This window comes from Sander vitreus, chromosome 18 (genome assembly GCF_031162955.1).
Source record: "Sander vitreus isolate 19-12246 chromosome 18, sanVit1, whole genome shotgun sequence".
Lineage (NCBI taxonomy): Eukaryota > Metazoa > Chordata > Actinopteri > Perciformes > Percidae > Sander > Sander vitreus.
This window is the reverse complement of record NC_135872.1, coordinates 5,356,280-5,376,781: the sequence shown is the minus strand read 5'-3', so window position 1 is coordinate 5,376,781 and position 20,502 is coordinate 5,356,280. Positions and strand designations below refer to the sequence as shown.

Sequence of the window (20,502 nt, the reverse complement as noted above, 5' to 3'; positions counted from 1 at the left end):
GTTACTCAGGATGCTGCTTGCAAAATACCGATACCGAGCATACTGCGCAGGCGTGACTTGAAAAAATCATCAGGCTTCTAAAGCAAAAACTACACAATCGAACATGTTCCAACAGGAATGTGAGACGAAATTTGCGAGATATTATTAACAACATCAGCAACCAAGAGTGTATAAACACTTCATTAACGTCTGTTGAATTGTGTTTACGCCTAACACGTGTGCTGGGGCATTTAAAATGTATTCCCCTCAAGGTTTATGCTGATTTCAACATAGCATTTTCTTTTATACAGAAACCCTAAATAACATTACATTTATATTACAGGTTTACACCGTGGAAATTAGACCTGCATTTACAATTCTGAGGTACTTATACTTTACTTTAGTATTTCCATTTTCTGCTACTTTGTACCTCTACTCCATAACATTTCAGAGGGAAATATTGTACTTTTCACACCACTACATTTGCCTGATAACTCTTTTCTAGTTACTTTGCAGATTCATCAACAAAACTGTCAAACATTAACTAGTTCCAGCTGCTTTGATCTGTTTATATTAGTTTTTTATTTTTTATTTTGGACAAATATGATTTCTTAATAATGTCATCTTTGACTTTAGGAAATTGTATTAATGGACTATCGACCTTTTTTACAGCAGACATTTTGACTTTTGTTGTCATAGTAGGAAAAGCACAGCTGAAACTGATAACCTTAACAATGGCTCAATTCCAACAAGTGTCCCAGTAAGCTGTTTCAGTGAGTCAGCATGAACAATACCAGGGCCTCTCCTAAGTGGAATGCAGCCATCATTAATGGTTTTGAATACACCTGTGCTTTTCCTACTATGACATGTCAACATGTCTGCTGTGAAAAAGGTCTATTATCTGGCATTTTATAAACCACACAATTAGTCGATTAACCAAGAAAACAATCAAGAGATTATTAATTTAAGAGATTCATTAGTTGCAGCTCTAGTGTGGTGGATGCAGCTAAAACAAAAACCTCTTTCTTTTCTTTCCTTTAAGCAGGTAAAATGTCCATTGAGTTTAAAATGAACCTGTAAACATAACATAACATAACAACACAACTGCCACACAATAATATCCAGTCTAGCTAAATTTAAACTGGACATATTTGAGTTTTCAAAACTATCTAAATAAGTGAAAGCAAACTTAACAATTGGTTGGTATAGGCTAGATATAACGTGGTAGGCTACTGTATAAAAGGCCAACTGAGTGTAGGAGGCAGGATAGATGGATGGACAGATGGATCAGGGTTTTTCTGTTAATCATTAATATCCTGGATTAGCCCCAGTCTTCTGTAAATATGATGAATGCATCCACGGCTTCATTACCTCTGCCTTCCCACAGCACGGCTTTATTAGTCTGAGGTTGCTCAACGTGTCAGGTTTATCAACTGCAGTTGTTTCCACTTTTCTTTGGTTTCTCATTTGGTTGGATGAAAAATGCTGGACGTGGTGTTTATAATCTTTTTTTTTTAAATCTTTTCCTGGACTTGTGTGAAGGTGGGATTGGCAAACAGTGTTTAAAGATTCACAGTCTTAAAGATAAATGAGCTGCAGTGGACTTTTTGTTTTTTTGTTTTTTTACAGCATGCTGACTTAAGTTTTCATCTTTGTCTTTGGTTGATTTGTTTATCGACATTTACTTTTTTGTGACTATGCCGATGAAACGCAGCAGTGAGAGTTCAGCCAGGCATGAAGTGTTTCTTATTCACTCTCTAACCAAGACTTTGTGCAGCTCACCAGAAGACACACACACAGACTTTAATGGACAGACACATTTTCATCAAGAGGATGATTCTGGGATTAAATCAGGTAATGAAACAACAATTTTCAATATTATTGCTGCTGGAAGGTCAGATCAATACATCTGAAATGTTACTGTTTTATATTAATGTCTTCTTCACCGTTAACTTCTCCTGTTTTCTCGACGTAATCTCAACTCAATCTTCACTTTAAATGTTTTTTTTCTGTGGTTACATTTCAAATGCTGCTCAGTTGAAAAATAAATTGACACAGATTGACCACATGGTGGTGCTACAACAACAAGATCCCATTTATTTTCTTCACATACTTTTTTGTGAATGAGGATGATGAAAGATACATAAACATTAGGAAAGATGTATTTTGTACATGACCAAAAAGTAAGTAAAGTATGAGCAATCAGTAAAAAATAAATAAAATCCGTCCTATATCATGATCGTCTTTAAATTCAGATGTAAAATGTAGAACAAGTAACAATTATTTCGATACATTTTGTGGCTCAATATAAATCCTCATTTGTACAGTTTTCACCATGCTTAATGCTGAATTTAATTTATCTTGCAAAATATTAACTTTTACGGTTTTGACAATCCTCAACAAAAGATTTGCACACACAAAAAGGCAGACATAACAACGATGGATCAAATGTTTCATCAACACCTCATGTGTCAATTATTAGCAGTATTAGGATTAGTTCACTGTCCTATTGTTTGTTTGTTTTTTCAGTACTGTTTCCCCCTCCCTAGCTACACACCTTTACACGTTTCTTTATTTTCAGTCCACTTCCCTCCAATGCTTGCTAAAAATCCTTTGATTCTGATAAGTTTGGAAATTGTCCCACAATTGCATATATTGTCAAATTGCCATGAGTCAAGCTGGAGGCAAAGAAGAAACACTAAAACTGAAATAAATGTTAAAAATAAAATGTGAAAATGTTCCATCAGTGCAGTGCAGAACTTATTTGAAATGTTTACACATATTCTAGAGCAGTGTTTCTCAAATGGGGGTACGTGAACCCCTAGGGGTACTTGGGAGGACTTTTTGCAAAAATGTTTTTCAGTTAAAAGGCTGTAGTTACTTCTACTGTCTTTTTTTTTCTCCAAGTTTGTCACTTTTTTCAAAGTTTTTGTTGCTGTTTTGACCTATTCTTGCCTTTCTTCCTTACTTTTTTCTACTGTCTTTTTTTTCTTCAAAGTTTTTTGTCTGCTTTTTTCAAAGTTTTTTTTGTCACATTTGTCGCCCTAGTGTTACCTTCCTTCTTTCTACTGTGTTTGTTTTCAAAGTTTTTATTACTATTTCTGACCTATTCTTGCCTTACTTCCTTCTTTCTACCGTCTTTTTCCGATGTTTTGTCGTTTTTTTTGTTACGTTTTTGTCGCCTTTTTTCATTAGCATTTAAATGTTTTCCAGGTACAAGGCTGTTGTTTAGTAAATCTATCACTGACATCGCTGTATTGTTCCTCTTTATATAGATCTTTTTTTCTACCAAAAAGTATTTGCATTGGTTAGGGGGTACACGGCTTAAAAAAACTGTTCAAAGGCTGTACAATATTGAAAAAAGCTTGAGAACCAGTGCTCTGGAGGGTATTGACTGAAATTATGCTAGAGGAGAAGAAGTACAGTTTCATTCTCTATTAGACATGATATGGAAAGACCACTATCTGTATAAACCATACTGAAAAAAAGTCAAGTTATGTCAAAAACACACCCCTCTTGTGAGCTACTATATTTGTGTGTTTTCTCAGAAGCAGAGGACAGTAATGAGACGCCGTCCTCTGAGGAAGACCAGGACCTGGTGGACTTTAACCCGGACCTGACCATCAAACAGAGCATCTCGTCCTCCAGGAAGACCATCAGTCAGATCATCAAGGACAAGAAGAAACAGACACAACTCACTCTGCAGTGGTAAAAGCACCAATATCCATATTCATAGGTGTGTGTGGGGTACGGCTGCACGATATGAAGAAAATATGCGATAAATAAACAGATATTAAAATGTACTCTGTTCCGCATTTCTACTGTTCTCAGTATTCTGCTAAAATACAAAAACTGCTTGTTGAATTTAAAACAAATGATGGAAAACATTCCCAGCATTCTTCTTCCAGCATAGTACAACTGAAAAAGGCACCACTAAAAAAAAAAAAGGACAGTAAAGTGCAGTTTTCGACGGATATTTTCTTTTAACAAACACAACTTGCGATGTGTCGCAGCCTTCCACCATGTGTCTATTGCGCCATGCAGTTGATATTGTGATAACGATTACAAAAAAAAAATATATATATATATATATATATTGTGCAGCCCTAGTGTGGGGTGACATACATGAATAGCATCTCCATAGCTAGTTGATAGCATTGTTTTGCATCACAAAAAACCTTCCTTCCTACAAAATGCTGGTGGGTGGTGGAAGAACTATTGGCCAGTCTGAGTTGAGGTTATTTGTTAAAACTTAAAGCAGTTTTGAAGACATTTCCAGACTCCGCAAAGACTGCTCTTTCTCATCATAACAAAAGTTATTATGTTGGCTGCAATGTTAAAGGTGCTCTAAGCGATGTCATGCGTTTTTTAGGCTACAGCATTTTCTGTCACATACAGCAAACATCTCCTCACTACCCGTGAGCTGCCTGTCCCCTGAACACACTGTAAAAAAACCGTGGTCTCTGTAGACAGCCCAGGCTCCACAAACCGCAACAAAAACAAACTGCGCCAACCTGAACCACGAAACACAAAATCAAACAGTGTTCCAGCCAATAACCGACAAGAAGGAGTTGGGGTTGGGGGGTTAGTGTGCGGAAGCACGGAAGGGAGGGGGAGGGGACAGGATGAGGAGGAGGGAGGGGCGAGCTAGCCTTGTTTTGTTTGAATACTTTGAATGTCAACAAGAAGTGCCGTCACCCAACATCACTTAGAGCACCTTTAAGCTTCCCTCATCGCTACTGATTCCTAAAGCAAACAAAAATGACAACCAATAGTGACTTCTGCCTCCTAACAATTGTTGGCAACCAGATGGTTATTTTATACACCTTCACTACATTGCACTATGTGTATGTGACAGATAAGAATAACGTTTTTGGTTTTTTAAAGCTGTATTCTTGTCTTTTCAGTACACCTGATTCCAATTTGCCCGATGTCAATTAAGTTTGTTTTTTCCCCTCTGATATTTAAAAAAAAGTGGGTCTGTCCATTGGTTTCATCTTTGTTGCTGGTCTTTGCTTTTACTGTATTCAGTGTACAACCGCCATGTTGCTGTGATACTTACATGTTTTTTCTAACTGATGTATATCTCAACAGGCTGGAGGAGAATTATATTGTGTGTGAAGGAGTGTGTCTGCCTCGATGTATCCTCTATGCTCATTACCTGGACTTCTGCAGGAAGGAGAAACTAGAGCCGGCCTGTGCTGCTACATTTGGAAAGGTGTGTGTGTGTGCCAGAAAACGTCAGACATCTCAGAAACAGATATCTATCTGCAGACTTCTTTCATCATAGTATGTTTTTTTTATAGATTACATAATAATAATAAAATATGACAAACTTTGGACATCGTGAACATTTATTTTCATTTTCCTTGCAAGTGTTAAAGATACAGTGCTTTCAGTTACATGTCTCTTTGTTTTTTATTATTATGAGAATGTAATTCATGTAGTTTTAAAAATGTCCCAAAAGTCTATACTTTGGCTTTCTAATACCTGCAGATACCCTAAAAAGTGACAGTACAGTTACAAACATTACATACTGTTCATTATGAGGGTACTATAGAATCCTAATATTGATCCAATGACAATGATCTGATGACTTATTGATCTAACCAGAACTTTACTTCCTTTTCTCATCAGACGATTCGGCAGAAGTTTCCTCTTCTAACAACAAGAAGACTGGGCACCAGAGGACACTCCAAGTAATTGCAGAAATTGCAGAAAACTTTCAGTCGTTCTGTCTTAATAAGAATTTTTGCAAAAAGTTTTTCATGTAACCGAGAGCTCCAAAATGTTGTCGAACTTATTTGATATTAATATCTTGGCATTATACAGATATCATTACTATGGAATTGGCATCAAAGAGAGCAGCGCTTACTATCACTCTGTGTATTCTGGAAAAGGTTTGACTAGGTAACAAAACATTTAACAGTTTTAATTCTTGCACGTTATACTGTACCTCCATGTTTTTTGCTTGTTGATGATTTTGTAGTATCTTATTGTTTGGAGCATTATTGCACAGTGGTTGTATTTTGTCTGTTTAGTCTCAGTCTTTGCAGATGACACACAAATTGTCTGTTGAAGAGTTACAACTCATGTTAAATACTCAGTCCGTGTGTTTGGTCCATCTAGAATAAATACCAAAATGTATTATACAAATGACATGCAACCTTGAATGTAAAACCCATATTAATATGAAAATTGTCAACTCAAAATCATTTTTACTGTAGTATTGATACTCTAAATATATGCATTTGTACTGTTTTTTTATTTTTTTTTTAATTTTTTTTTTACTTTTAAAGATCTCATGTCAAAACCTAATGCATTTATATTTTCAAATAATAAATCTGCTTCTTTTTTAATTGCAGATTTTCCGGAAGCAAGCTCAAGAATGAGGTAAGAGAAAAGGGTAACTCTTACTTAAGGAGTAACTTAACACCAGGCTGAAAAGCAGTGTTTTGCTGCTCTCTCTGGTTGAAAGTTTGTCAATGGGAATTTGTGAATTGTGAGTGTTACATTTTTCCCAAATAAACAACATTCATCCCCCAAAAAAATGAGAACAATATAGTTTTTGATCTGCTGTAAAATTTTCACATATATAATTTTTAGTGTTATTTTAGAAATATGCTCTGTTACACCTGTAACCGCACTCAACAACGATGTCACAGAGTCTCGGGGTACACTTGTACATCACTGCGACAAGTTAAGCCCCTGACACACCAACCCGACGGCTGACCGTTGGCAGAAAAAAATTAAAACCGGCAGCTGATTGGACGAACGCATCATGTGGGTCTGGCTGCTCCTGGATTTTTCAACCGGGCATAATTGCGGCTTTGTTCGGAATACGATCTCATATTTTACAAAGATAGTTCACCAAAACGTGTTTCTGAAAACATTTTAAGCGAGAAGTAGGCCATACAGTTGCTGAATCTGTCTTCATTTCAGATATACAAAGGTCAGTTTGAAAGATTTCGGTCAGATTTCGAGAGGCTTAGTCACGCTCATCCCGCTCGTCTTCCGGGTTAGCGCTCCACCAATCAGATTGATCAACTAAAAGAAAAAGGGACATGATGACATTGTTATTTCTTTTAGGGAGGTTTTACCAGGAAATATTCTTTGAGCTCTAAAACTGGAACGTTGCTCCCAGACTTCCCCAACGCTCAGCATCTTCTGCTGCAGGGAAATATCTCTAGAGAAAAGGTTGGTGATACATATGAATTCATTTTGAGGTATCAGTATGTTATGTATTTAGTGTAAACAAACAAGCTTGGCAGGTTCGATCTACCTGCTGCATTGTTGTTAAATAGGCATAATCTTAATTTTGACATACATAAAATGCTAGATGATGCAAATGTATCTACTCCTAACAAAATTACATTGACAGTAGTTGTTTTAGCTGGCTGCTACTGAGTTCATTACAGTTTTTTGTGTGAATTAATTTAATGTCAGAACTTCACTGTCTCTTCGCAGGTGGACACTCTGATCATGATGTATAAAACACACTGCCAATGCATCCTGGACAATTCCATTAATGTCAACTTTGAGGAGGTGATGATTACTGTCACATGAGAGAATGTTATTGTTCTTACTGAAGAGAGTAAAATCAGCCTCCACTAAAACTAGATATAACTCTTCAAATGTTTTGTTTCAGATCCAGAATTTTCTGCTCCACTTCTGGCAGGGAATGCCCGACCATCTGCTGCCACTGCTGGAAAACCCTGTTATAGTTGACATCATCTGCTTCTGTGACTCAATCCTCTATAAGGTTGTTAGGAAACACTGTTTCAGGATTTTTATTTCTGCAGTATAATGGCAGGAATGCACACTTCTAAATGTGTCCCAAACACAGACATGTATATCATAAGTTCCTGTTTTGTTTCATATCAAGTGTCAGGTATGATTTAATGAGAACATTATTAATACAAAATTGAAAGATAGTAATTTTTTTTTTTTTTTTTGCACTTGTCCTTGTTGATGCTCATGGGACTTGGAATCTTTCACTTTTTTCGGTTCATCACATGGCATATATTTTGGTTAATTATGAAGTTTGCTTTTAAGCTTTAAAGCTATTTTCTATTTTTATCGTCATTTAACATTCATAATAAGTTTTCAGCAAATTGTAATTCAAGTGGTCTGAGAGAAAAAAAAGACTTTTCCAGGTTAAGTCAATCTATCCGTCACGGGAGACTTTGGCCAATCACAGGTCCTTTCAGGGGGATAGAGCGTTCCTATTGGCTGTTCTGCCAATTCATATGCGCGTTCAGGTGCCTTCGGTGAAAGTTGTTTTCCATACCATAACCGGCTCAAGGCTGCAGCTAATTCAAGGCTAAACTATAAAATAAGAGACTTTATTGTGAGCAGTCTATATACAGTACATATAGAAACGAAGTTGTGTAAAAAGTAGTCCAGTTTACTGTCCAGGGAGCGGACAATTGATGTGTGAAAACTAGCCTAGCATGAACGCCGGGGTCGTTTATTGTGGGTACACTTCCTCACTTCCTCCGGCGATTCCTCGTTCGAATGGCAGCAGCCTGCTACGAGGACCAGAGGCCGAAGCCGCGGCACTGCCTGCTGCTGCCATCCGAACGAGGACACGCCGGAGGCGGTGTGAGATGAAACGTAAACGCGGTAGACGAGCCGGTAGTTTAGCCTTCTGCTAACCCTAGCTCACGGCTGCGGCTAGTTCAAGTTCATGTTTCTGTAGAAAACTAGAGCCTCGAATCACAGTATGTCATCTCAAAGGGCTTAACATAGAAAGCGGGACGGTCATTCTCATAGAATTGCCGCTATAAAACGCCATCTGGATGAAATGAATAATTAGTAGGCTACTCGTAAATGTTACTGTATGAAGCCACTGCATGCCCGTGCTCAATTGATAGGAGGGGAGAGAAAGCTGCAAGAAGAAGAGGTCTCAAAATTAAAATTCTGGCGTTGTTTTTTTTGTTTTTTAATTCTGCCTCCTGCAGCTTACAACATATTAGTAAAAAAATTTCATGCAGGCTGACCTAGTAATTAGAGACACTATTTTGCAAGTATAAAGGTGCAGGTTCAATTCCCCCTCTCCCTGAGCCATGTGTCTTAAGCAAGAAAAATAATTTTTTTTACCAGCACCGAGGTAACTTCTGTAACCTCTTACTGTTAGAAGAGAGAGATCCTCTCTGACTCACTGATAAGATAGCTGATAACCTCCAGCGCGCTTTGTAGGAGGGTCTGGCAAAGAGACTACTGATAAGATAACTATTTGGATTAACAGTGTATATTCTAATAATGTATTTCTTATTGTCTCAGGTTTTAACAGATGTTCTGATTCCAGCTACAATGCAGGAGATGCCTGAAAGGTTTGTTACTTCATCTGCACTCCATGTATTATTGTCAAATGAATTGCTGGTGCAAAAAAGTAATACAAATAAAATAAACTCCCATAAAACCCTCCCCTCCCCTGGAAAAAGATAAGCATGTTGGAAGGAATTTTCACTATTGTCAAATAACTTTAGCCCCATTTTGGCCATCATTCCCATCAGTTATGATACAATTTCACCCACTTTCTTCACTGTAGAGATGAGTCTTGTCTAACACAAAAGCAGTTATTTTGAACTACAATGATATAAAAAGAGAGAAAAGCTTTGATTAATTATTTAATTGGGAATTGAGAATACATCTGTATAAATGTTATTCATCAGTCTGTTGGCAGATATCCGGAACTTTGCCAAACACTGGGAGCACTGGCTTGCCTCCTCCCTGGAGAACCTCCCAGAATGCCTTGCAGCCAAGAAGCTCCCTATAGCGCGCCACTTTGTTTCCTCCCTGAGGAGACAGACATCGTTCCTACATCTGGCACAGGTATGTTTACTGAACAACAGAATAGATTACAGAGATTATATTCTACTTTAGTGTCTCAAAATAAACGTGATAATGATTTCTGAGGCTCTTTTTTCCAGATAGCCCGTCCGGCACTGTTTGACCAGGCAGTAGTCACCAGCATGGTGTTGGATATCGACAGTGTGGATCTTAGCAGCATCAGCTCGCAGCCTCTGCTCAGCATAAACGCTACTGGAGACCAGGATCCAGACATCTACTCTGAGTGTAAGACAGCTACTGATCAGTGGTGGAAGAAGTACTCCGATCATTTACTCAAGTAAAAAAGTAGGAACACTGCAATGTGAGAATAAGTAAAAAGTAGTAAAAGTCCTGCGTTTAAAATTGTACGTAACTTCACAAATGTATTAGCATCAAAATATACTTCAAGTAATAAAAGTAAAAGTATTTATTATCCATTCATTCATTCATTCATTCATTCATTCATTACACCTTTATTTATCCTCGAGAGATCATTGAGGGGCTACCCTCATTTTCAGTGTCATCGAGTCAGATTATAAAGACAAAAACAGAACAACACAGAAAATACAATCATAAGAAATATATAAAGACAATAAAACATTCTGAATTGGAAAATTATTTTATATTACCAAATTAGTATAATAAGTATGCAAAAGAAAGTACAACTATGTAAAGAAGTAACAAGTAGACGTTTGCAGTTGTTTAAACCCAGATTTCTAAATTGTCCAAGAGGCACAGTTGAGTTGATTTTAAGACAGTGTTGTAATTATGCAGAACATTCAGAATAATATGCATCACTGGATTATAAATAGTAATGCATTAATGTGTTTATCACTTTAATGTTGCAGCTGGTAAAGGTGGAGCTAATTTTAATAATTTTTTTGTATACTGTCAGGTAGCTTAACATAGGGTTAAGCTGTGTAATAATACATCATAAATTATTAGGCGGTTTTTATTTTGTATTAATAAAAGGTAACTAATAACTAATGTCAGATAAATGTAGTGGAGTAAAAATGTGTGGAGTGTAAGTATAAAGTAGCATGAAATGAAGTGCCTCAGTATTTACTTGAGTAAATACTTCACATTTACTACATTCCATCACTGATGATCATTTAATTCATATTTTCTCAAATCAACCTGAGGAAAATGTAATATTTATATATTTACATTAATCATATATGACAACTGAGCTAGAAAATATTAGTTTCTAATTAAGGTAGGCTATATAATAATATTAGAAGATTCACGTCAGCAAATACATAGACTGATCCGTCTCTAAAAGGATGCATTCATCAAGCTTCTTTTTTTTTTTTTTTTTTGTCATTAGTTTTTATTTCTTCATACACACATAAACATACAATCAAACATGAGAACAAACACCGACCCCAACATCAACAGACAGTATATCCAGCATACCACCCCATATATAAAGGCCTCCTGCAAATCGACATTTTCCTTTTTTAAAAACATCCAAAATATACATTCAGTACCATGTCTACAAATTTTTATTTTTTATTTATTTTTTTAAAGAAACAACCAGCAGCTGTTTCTGTTGTTCTACTAGACAGGTGAGACTCTGTTGTATAGATAGTAAAACAAGTTGTCTCTTCTTTTTTATTCCAGATGACTCCATCACCGTCTTTCAGGAGCTGAAGGAGCTGCTGAGAAAGAACGCCACAGTGGAGTCCTTCATTGAGTGGCTGGACTCTGTCGTGGAGCATAAAGTCATCAAGGTAACAGCTGTTCCACTTGGCGTTGTGTGCGCCGTGGACTCATATTTGTCCTGCTTAATGTCCTGTTGTGCAACCAAGCAGTCTTTTCTTTTCTGTGTCTGATCAGCCCGGGAAGCAGAGCGGTCGATCTGTGAAGAAGCGAGCTCAAGATTTCCTCCTCAGGTGGAGTTTCTTTGGTGCCAGAGTGATGCACAACCTCACGCTTAACAATGCCGCCAGCTTTGGTAAGAACATTTTTAAAGTAACAAATCATTAACCTTCATGTATTCAGGTCCGTTTCACTGAGAGAGACATGCTCTCTTTTGCAGGAACACCGTAATTACACTCGCACAGTTAGACACATTCATACATGAAAGTTGCCCAGTGGTCCTGATTCAGTGATAGATACTGTAGTGACTTAACAGGCATTTATTTAAATGCAAATCTTGGAGATTAATACTTTAACTAAAAGTCCTGAGTACTTCTTCCACCACTGTTACCCAGTGCAATCACTGGTAATCCTCCTGTCACAAATTATTCAATGAATTTCAAGACGTTTGATTTTGATTTTCATCTCGTATGCCATCAGGTCAGATTACTTCACAGCTCAGAACGGAGCAAACATAACTTAAACTGATGAATCCTGAAACTCAAAGATACCACAAGCAACAGGGTTTAGGGGAACTGTGGTCTAACTGGTGCTAACGAAACTGTTAGTCAGACAACATTAACACAATTTATAAACGCTGCATACTGAACAAAATGGCAACATGGTGAATATTGTTTGCCAAACTATTAACTGTAACTCGGCGAATTAATTTTGTGTTCCTTTCTTCTACATTATTCAGTCTATATACACACACACAAACACACACAAACACTCTAACACACATGGCTAATATGAGCCAGCTCGGAGCAGATTGTTACAATAGCGCCATAAATTTAAATGGCCAGACTCGCCTTGATTAAACAAAGTCTTATCTGTAGGTCGCATGCTCTCTGTTCAAACACACGCACACACAGAGAAAACCTGTAGGTGAATCAACACTGACCAGTTGGTCTGAAGAGTCCTAGTGAAGCTCAAACACACACAGACGGTTTTAAAGCTGCGACCCTGCAGGTCAAACAAAGAGCAGCTTGACGCAAAGGTCAAACTGTTGATAAAGAAGAAGATACAGTGAGGTAGTCAAATGTCTCTGGAAATTTGATATCCGCATAAACACAGTCTCGCCTCATAATTTTAGGTATAATTCTCTCTTTTTTTTTTCTTTCTTGTATTTTCGACATTGACAGGTTCCTTCCATCTGATCAGGATGCTGTTAGACGAATACATCCTGTTGGCTCTGGAGACTCAGTTCAACAACGACAAGGAGCAGGACCTGCAGAACCTGCTGGACAAATACATGAAAAATGCAGGTATCAAGCATCAAACAGAGGCTGAAGTTTAGCTGCTGACATACGTGGACTCAAATCTCCAGCAGGTCTAAAGTCTGTTTTTTCTTTTACCATCAGGGACATAGTAAAACCACTTTACAGATGTTACAAACGTCGTAGGATGATAATAATTCTATTTTTATAGCACTGTCATGTGACATAACATGTCATGTCATGTGCTTTACAAAAAGACATAAAACCAAGAGAATGCACAGTCATGGAAATATAATTAAATATAGGATAATGTAAAAAATGCAATAAACTATAATTGTTAGGAATGGAAATCCTTCTACATCATAGTATCATAACGATTATTTTTTGTTATACAATATATGGAGCACGTTGTATTAGAAAATATATACCATGATGAGTGTTTTACATAAGGCATAGAGATGCATTTAATTTAACACAGCAGAAAGGGAAATAAATTAAATTAGAGTAGAATAACATGTCATAAAAATAGACAAAAAAAGAACAAAAGTTATCCAATTTCTGTGCATTTGTGATGCAGTAATAACTAGCTCTCAAATATAGAAAATAATAAAGGATAAAGGAATATAATATATAATATAGGAAATTAAAGTGCAGTTGAGAGAAGGGCACAGGAAAATAAATTTGGGGTTTGATTGTAATTGAATTTACTGAAAATAATCAACCTAACATAATTTGAATGAATGATTGATCTTTTACTTTCATCATTATTATATTAAATCCCTACAAACAAAATAATCGGTGCTACAGTAATGGTAAATGAACATTAACATAACTGTTCAAACAGTTGGTTTACTGAGTTTTGTTATTGTTAAAGACGTGATGTTAACTTCATTACTTTCAGATGCAAGTAAAGCAGCGTTCATGGCCTCTCCCAGTTCCTGCTTTCTAGCTAATCGCAACAAGGCCAGTGCTGCCATTGACCAATCAGTGAAGAATGAGTCTCTGGTGGAACACGCCTACATGTCTCTGTCCACCAATCAGCAGCAAAGTCTGGAAACAAGCACCGTCATCTACCAGGCGACAGAGTCTGCTGGGTTCACAGTGTCAGGTAAAAGCAACAAAAAAAGACCATGCACCATGTCCTCCAAAGTAGTAGTCTGGCCATCACCAGACCAAGCTCAATCTTTTAAGATTGAACATCAGTCTGGGGAGTCTGCTCTGTATTTTCTACTGCACAAGAGGCGTGATCAACGGGCATAGTTCAAATGACTGCAGGGTGCAGAGTATTTTGATTAGTGCAGCTGTAAATGAAACAATCCTGTAAAGTGAACACTTACGGCCCCTGTGTGTTTTCCCTCTTCACACTCAGGTGGTCAGATGGACTTCTCTCAGGTCAGCGGGCCCCTCATGACGCCCCCCATCTCTCCAGCAGCGTTAGTGCACCGAGGCTCCGTCATCAACCAGGGACCCATGACTGGGAGACCCTTGACTACTACTTCTTCCTCCTCCACCTGCTCCTCCTCCTCTTCTTCCTGTCTGTCCTCTCTCAGCGCCATGACCCAGCTCAACCCCTGCTCTTCATACCCGGAGACCCTGTACCACTGCTTACCTCAGACCAGCTCTAGTTACTTCCATCCAGCCAGCGGCTCCTCGGTCTCAAACTACCAGCCTGCACTCAGGTCAGTTATGCTACTTAACAGACAATTCAGGGCAGTTACTGACGTTTTATTTAATACATTTATAAGATACAGTCCTGTCAGGGTCATCTGCCTCTGATATGATGGACAATATGGACTGATGACTGTTTTTTTTCAAACATTTCCTTCGGGATGAATAAAGTATCTGTCTATCTGTCTATCCATCTATCCATCCATCCATCCCTCCCTCCCTCCCTCTCTCCCTCCCTCCCTCCCAGACCTTCCTCCACAGCGCTGCGGAGGAGGGTCTGGCTAGTCCACATAGTATTCCGGGATGGGAGAAAAACGTGCTCTGGGTTATTGGTATTTCTTTAAACCAATCACAATCGTCTTGGGCAGTGCTAAGTTCCGCAAAGTAGCCTCGGGAAGGAACTGGTATGTGTACGTTCAAAAGTTGTTTTAGTCGTGCAACAGAAAACTCAGATTGGACAGATAGTCTAGCTAGATAGTCTGGATTTACCCTGCAGAGATCTGAGGAGCAGTTAACCATAGTCCTCAGAAATCCACCGGAATTTAGATTCCAACACAAAGAAAGCAGAAGGAAACGGACAAATCGGCGAAAAGACATGCATCCGGCGGAATTTCCTGCGGCACCGGAGCAATCCCGGAAGTGGAACGTCATGGATATAGACTGTCTTCCTTGGTTCATTTTATCAGATTATTATGAGATGGTAAATCATGGAATAATTATGACATATATTGTTGACAATATTGTTATTATTGTTGCAGTACAAAAATTAGAGTCTGCTAATGTATTATTTTATAGACTATTCCACCCTGACAAGTATAACATTTCTGAAAAAAATCCCTAATGTAATGCTTGTTGATTCTCCTTTTTTTTCTCATGAAAATAGTTACATTTTAGAACATTAATGTACAAATCCTTTTTACTTTTATGAGCTACTTGGAGCTTTTTTTTTATTAGATAAAATACCCGTCCAAGTTTGAATTGGCAAATATCTGACAGTCAAATAATAAAAGAAGAGGAAAAAGAAGAAGATATACTTTATTAATCCCTGAAGGGAAATTTAAATGTCCAATCTGTTTTGGTACACTTTACTAACACACAGGCATGAAATACACACACATGCGAACAGGACCTATAGACGTGCATTAAATGGAGAAATGTCAGAGCAGAGTGAGGGGGAAATGGAAAAGCGACCAGAGCAGTTAAAGGGTTCGGTACCTTGCTCAAGGGCACCTCGGCAGTGCCCATTCGGGCGAACTGGCACTGCTCTATCTACCAGTTAACACTTCGTACTTGGGTCGTACAAGACAAGTCCCCACCGACTGAGCTTCTGCCACACAAAATATGTTTTGTTGTCATTATTGAGTATGAAGATTGTTTATTGGTGTTTTAAGCCCACAACGTCTCAATAGGATTAGCCAATGGTTATGGTTATAGTTAGGGTTATGGTTAGGGTTAGGTGCCTTGAAGTCAACGGTCGCAGCGCTGCCTGGAGGGAGACGTTGGGGGCTTAAAACCCCATTGAGTATGAAGATTTGTTTAATCTGTGTTTCAGGCTTCCGAATCAGAGTCAGTGTCTGGCTTCGGTTCAGTCTCAGGCTTCATCGCTGGCCTACCATCTCTCCCGGTACCCATCCTTCAATGACCAACACCTGACTAAAGACGTCTTCTATAGCCATCATCCCCCGTCAGCTCATCACTCATCTAACAGCACTAACTGCTCCCTGGCACCTTACGGCTCTGCGGTCCGACCCACATCCAGCTACAGTTCAGACTCAGATCCAGTTCAGACTGAACAGGGACTGGACGCTCAGACAGCGGCTCAGATTCTGGACTCAGCAGAGGGGTTCGGCTTTGTGGTGGGGGCTGGACTGAACACTGCGGGCGGTGGGTGTCAGGGACAGACGTACTCTGCTGCAGGACACAGCGGTGAGGACGACTCAGACTCTGGCATTAATGTGGAAATTAGCTTTGCCAAACTTTGCCCACCTACAGAATTTTATTTTTAAAAGACGGTTGAATATTTCTTTTTGATGTCATGGTGCCACGTGCTGTCTTAGTTTATGTTGTGGCTTCAGTCAGAGTCAGAAGAAGCAGATACAGAATATGTACTCGAGAAAAAAGTGTGTTTAATTTAAATGAAATTAAGTGACATTTAACACACACTTATTACAGTTTTCTGTGCTTTTTTTTAGCTGCGTATAGTCAACCTCTTCTGACATAAAATTGACACATTATACTTAAAGATGTAAAATTGTAAACTGTTTCATTTAAAAAAAACAAAAACATATTACACATCACTTCCTGTGACTATTAACTAAGAAAGACCTGAGGAGGTGTTACAACAAATTCAAAATCTTGAATGACCTTTCAGGATAACGAAACCACTATTGTTGGTGTGTTGCTAAAAGTAAGAAAAACATACATATATTCATACAAAAAGTTGCAGTATTACACTTAATTAAACTGTAAAATATGTCATCAGCCAAACGAAATGCACACTTTCACTGCTAAGATACTCAGACTCTATGTCATCAGTTTCTCACAGGTCTCTTCACCAATAAAACATTTGAGAAAGGACTTACAACCTTAGTTGTAATACAATGTAGCTTTATTCCTTTAATCACCTTGGGACTCAAACTTATCTTGTGAATCCTTGAGGGGTCCCAATCTCCACTAAATTATTTGTTATTTTCAATTGCTTAAGCACTATTTTTTCAAAACACTACACAAATTTAGCAGAACACCTCAGACGCTCTGCAAAATGAAACACTTGCAAAAACTATACACTAATTCATAAAAACCATATTTTATTACCATATGAAACACACGTTTCATTTGACTTAGTTCTGTTTGAACCAGTTACACACTGCTGTTGCTAACCTAAAACACTTTTAGCAATTCTACTTCTCAGTGATTAGAGTACTGTAAATGAAGTACACAGAGAAAGTGCAATTACACAATAACCAATGCTGCAGACTGAGGAAAATATAATTTATTTCTCTCCATATACCCAAATCAGTCAACATGTCAACATGGAGAATCAACAACCAAACATGTCCCAGTTTTCATGCTACTACAGTAGTGTGCATAACACTGTTAGCTCAGCAAACAACAGACAAACATTAAATATGGTATCCAGTACAGGTTACAATTACAGTAAAAAACAACAAAAAAAAGAACTGAAAATACAGTACAGAAAATACTAGACTTACCTGCTGCATTTGTATAGTGCTTAAACCTGATTGGTGTGTCTACAATTAAGCAATCAAGTGTTTGTGCACCTGATGGCTGCGTTTCACAGATTGGCTCACAGGTGTGGTCATTTGAAAGCACTGAGTTTTGGAATTGCAAGGAAGTGACATCATGATATACTTCTGTGTCTGATGTATAAAAGTGTGTTTAGTGTTAGTCACTGCTAATCACTGTGTGTAATGTTTTCAGAAAAGTGTGAGGCTGACATTGTGCTTATAGTGGTGCACATCTGGGCCAATGTTTTGCTCCTTGAGTGTAAGGTTTTGATAATTGTGTAATACTTTTGATTTCAGTGTGTAAGCAATCGGCAAAAACTGTAACAGGAACTCAATGCCAAACTTTCCTCCTGTGGCAGGTTACTATGGCAACAGCAGTTACCTGGACACCCAGCGCATGACATCACTGGTTGATCAGCATGTGTCCGTCATCAGCACCGTCGGCAGTCTGCGCCCGTTTCCTTCAACATACTCTGAGGTCCACGATCCGCTCAACATCCTGGATGAACCGGGAAGGAAAACAACGGGAGCGTATTTCACTGAGGCCGAAACCGGAGCAGGTCAGGTTTAAATTTCTCAACACATAAATAAAGGCAAAAGTAAACAAAAGTCCGTAAAAGGACCAGAGATGTAAAATACATCTTGAATTTTAAAGCAATTAAATCTCATACATTACAATACATTTCTGTTTTTTTCCTCCTCAGATCATTCCCTCCCCACGTCAGGATCTGCTCCATGCATGTTTGGAGTTTCCTCTCTGTTCACTTCCCAGGATGCATTGCTCTGTCAGCAGCGTGTGCCATCATCGTCAGAGGTGCAGGACCTGGTGTCTTCGCTGCCTCCCATTAACACTGTCTTCATGGGAGCAGGAGGAGTACAATGACGGCAGAAAGCATAAACTTCTACTGGAGAACCGTCCTGATGTTTGGACTCAAGTTCCCATCAGATGCAGAATGTATGTATGTATGTATGTGTGTATGTATGTATGTATGTATGTATGTATGTATGTGACGAATGCACCCAGCCAAATTCAGACCAAGAACATTCAAACTGTAAGGTACAGTATGAACATGGAGCCAGGACACTCCTGCATAAAGAGATATACACATACTGTATAAAGACTAAGGAACACCTGCATGACACCTGCCAATTGTTTTTATCCCCTACTGTATTATAAACCAGATGGAGAGGAGCAAAGGAAAGATATTTATTTGTATGATAATGTGGATTTTTACTTTAAAAACATACAATATAAGACAGCAGTCAGTCTCTTACAGATATTTATCTCATATCCACAACTGTGTTTTTGATCACAAACCTTTGTTTCTAAATGATGCCTAAGGGCTTCCACTTCTTCTGTTTGCAAATGGTTGTAAATAAATATTTGTTAGACAGAATTCTGTTCTATATTTATTGACATCCAAGGTGATTGAAGTGGACTCCGACTCTATATACTCAGCTATTTACTATAAAGGCTAGACTTGGTACTGAGTTTAATTATTCAGACGGGCTGCTATCACTGCTGCAAGATTAAACCGTTTTGGATAGTTATAAAAATATAATTCAATTAAATAACTTTACTTTAAAATTTGTGTTAATGAAAAAGTCATAGTAGAGTATGTCGAAAAAAGTCATAGTATAGTATGTCAAAAAAGTCTAGGTATAGTATGTCATAAAAAGTCAAAGTATAGTACAGAATTTCGAAAAAAGTCATGAAAAAATCAGTATAGTATGTTGGAAAAAACCCATGAAATAGTCATAGTATAGTATGTCGAAAAAAGTCATAAAACAGTCATAGTATAGTATGTCGAAAATATACATAGTATATAATGTCGAAAGTTATAGTATAGTATGTAAAAAAATTATAGTATGTCAAAAAAAAGTCTTAAAAAATCATAGCATGTCTAAAAAAAGTCATAGTATAGTATGTTGAAAAAAAATAATAGTATATTATGTAAAAACAATCATAATATAGTATGTCGAAAAAAGTAATAGTATAGTATGACAAAAAAATTATAGTGTAGTATGTCGAAAAAATTCATAAAGTCATAGTAAAGTATGTCGAAAAAAGGTCTCAAAAAAGTCATAGTATAGTATTTGGAAAAAAGTCATAGTATAGTATGTCGAAAAAAGTCATAATATAGTATATCGAAAAAAAAGTCATAGTAGGGTATGTCATAAAAAGTCATAGTATAATATTGAAAAAAAAGTCATAAAAGATTCATAGTATAGTATGTCGAAAAAAGTCAGTACTATAGTATGTCGGTAAAAAGTCATAGTATAATATGTCGAAAAAAGTCATAGTATAGCATGTCAAAAAAAGTCATAAAAACGTCAGTAAGTCGAAAAAAAATCATAGTATAGTATATCGAAAAAAGTCATAGTATAGTATGTCGAAAAAAGTCATAGTATAGTATGTCGAAAAAAGTCATAGTATAGTATGTCGAAAAAAAGTCATGAAAAAGTCATAGTATAGTATGTCGAAAAAAAAGTCATAGTATAGTATGTCGAGAAAAAAGTCATTAAAAAAAAAGTCATAGTATAGTATGTCGAAGAAAAATCATAAAAAAAAGTCATAGTATAGTATGTCGAAAAAAGTCATAGTATAGTATGTAGAAAAAGTCATAGTATAGTATGTCGAAAAAAGTCATAATATAGTATGTCAAAAAAAATCATAGTATGTAGAAAAAAAG

The 20,502-nt window shown here is 37.4% G+C and overlaps 1 protein-coding gene across 1 annotated transcript; it reads left to right on the top strand.

Moving 5' to 3' along the window:
• The first annotated feature begins 1,676 nt into the window (after nucleotides 1-1,676).
• rfx6 (regulatory factor X, 6) lies at nucleotides 1,677-19,155 on the top strand. Its single transcript, XM_078274944.1, has 20 exons — nucleotides 1,677-1,833; nucleotides 3,528-3,687; nucleotides 5,074-5,197; nucleotides 5,617-5,678; nucleotides 5,812-5,889; nucleotides 6,345-6,372; nucleotides 7,069-7,176; nucleotides 7,447-7,524; nucleotides 7,628-7,741; nucleotides 9,265-9,314; nucleotides 9,657-9,816; nucleotides 9,915-10,059; nucleotides 11,437-11,546; nucleotides 11,653-11,770; nucleotides 12,819-12,941; nucleotides 13,795-14,001; nucleotides 14,263-14,572; nucleotides 16,114-16,487; nucleotides 18,169-18,369; nucleotides 18,514-19,155. Exons 1-20 carry the CDS (start codon nucleotides 1,677-1,679, stop codon nucleotides 18,690-18,692), a joined length of 2,886 nt encoding a protein of 961 aa, XP_078131070.1. The 3' UTR covers nucleotides 18,693-19,155.
• The last annotated feature ends 1,347 nt before the right edge of the window (nucleotides 19,156-20,502 follow it).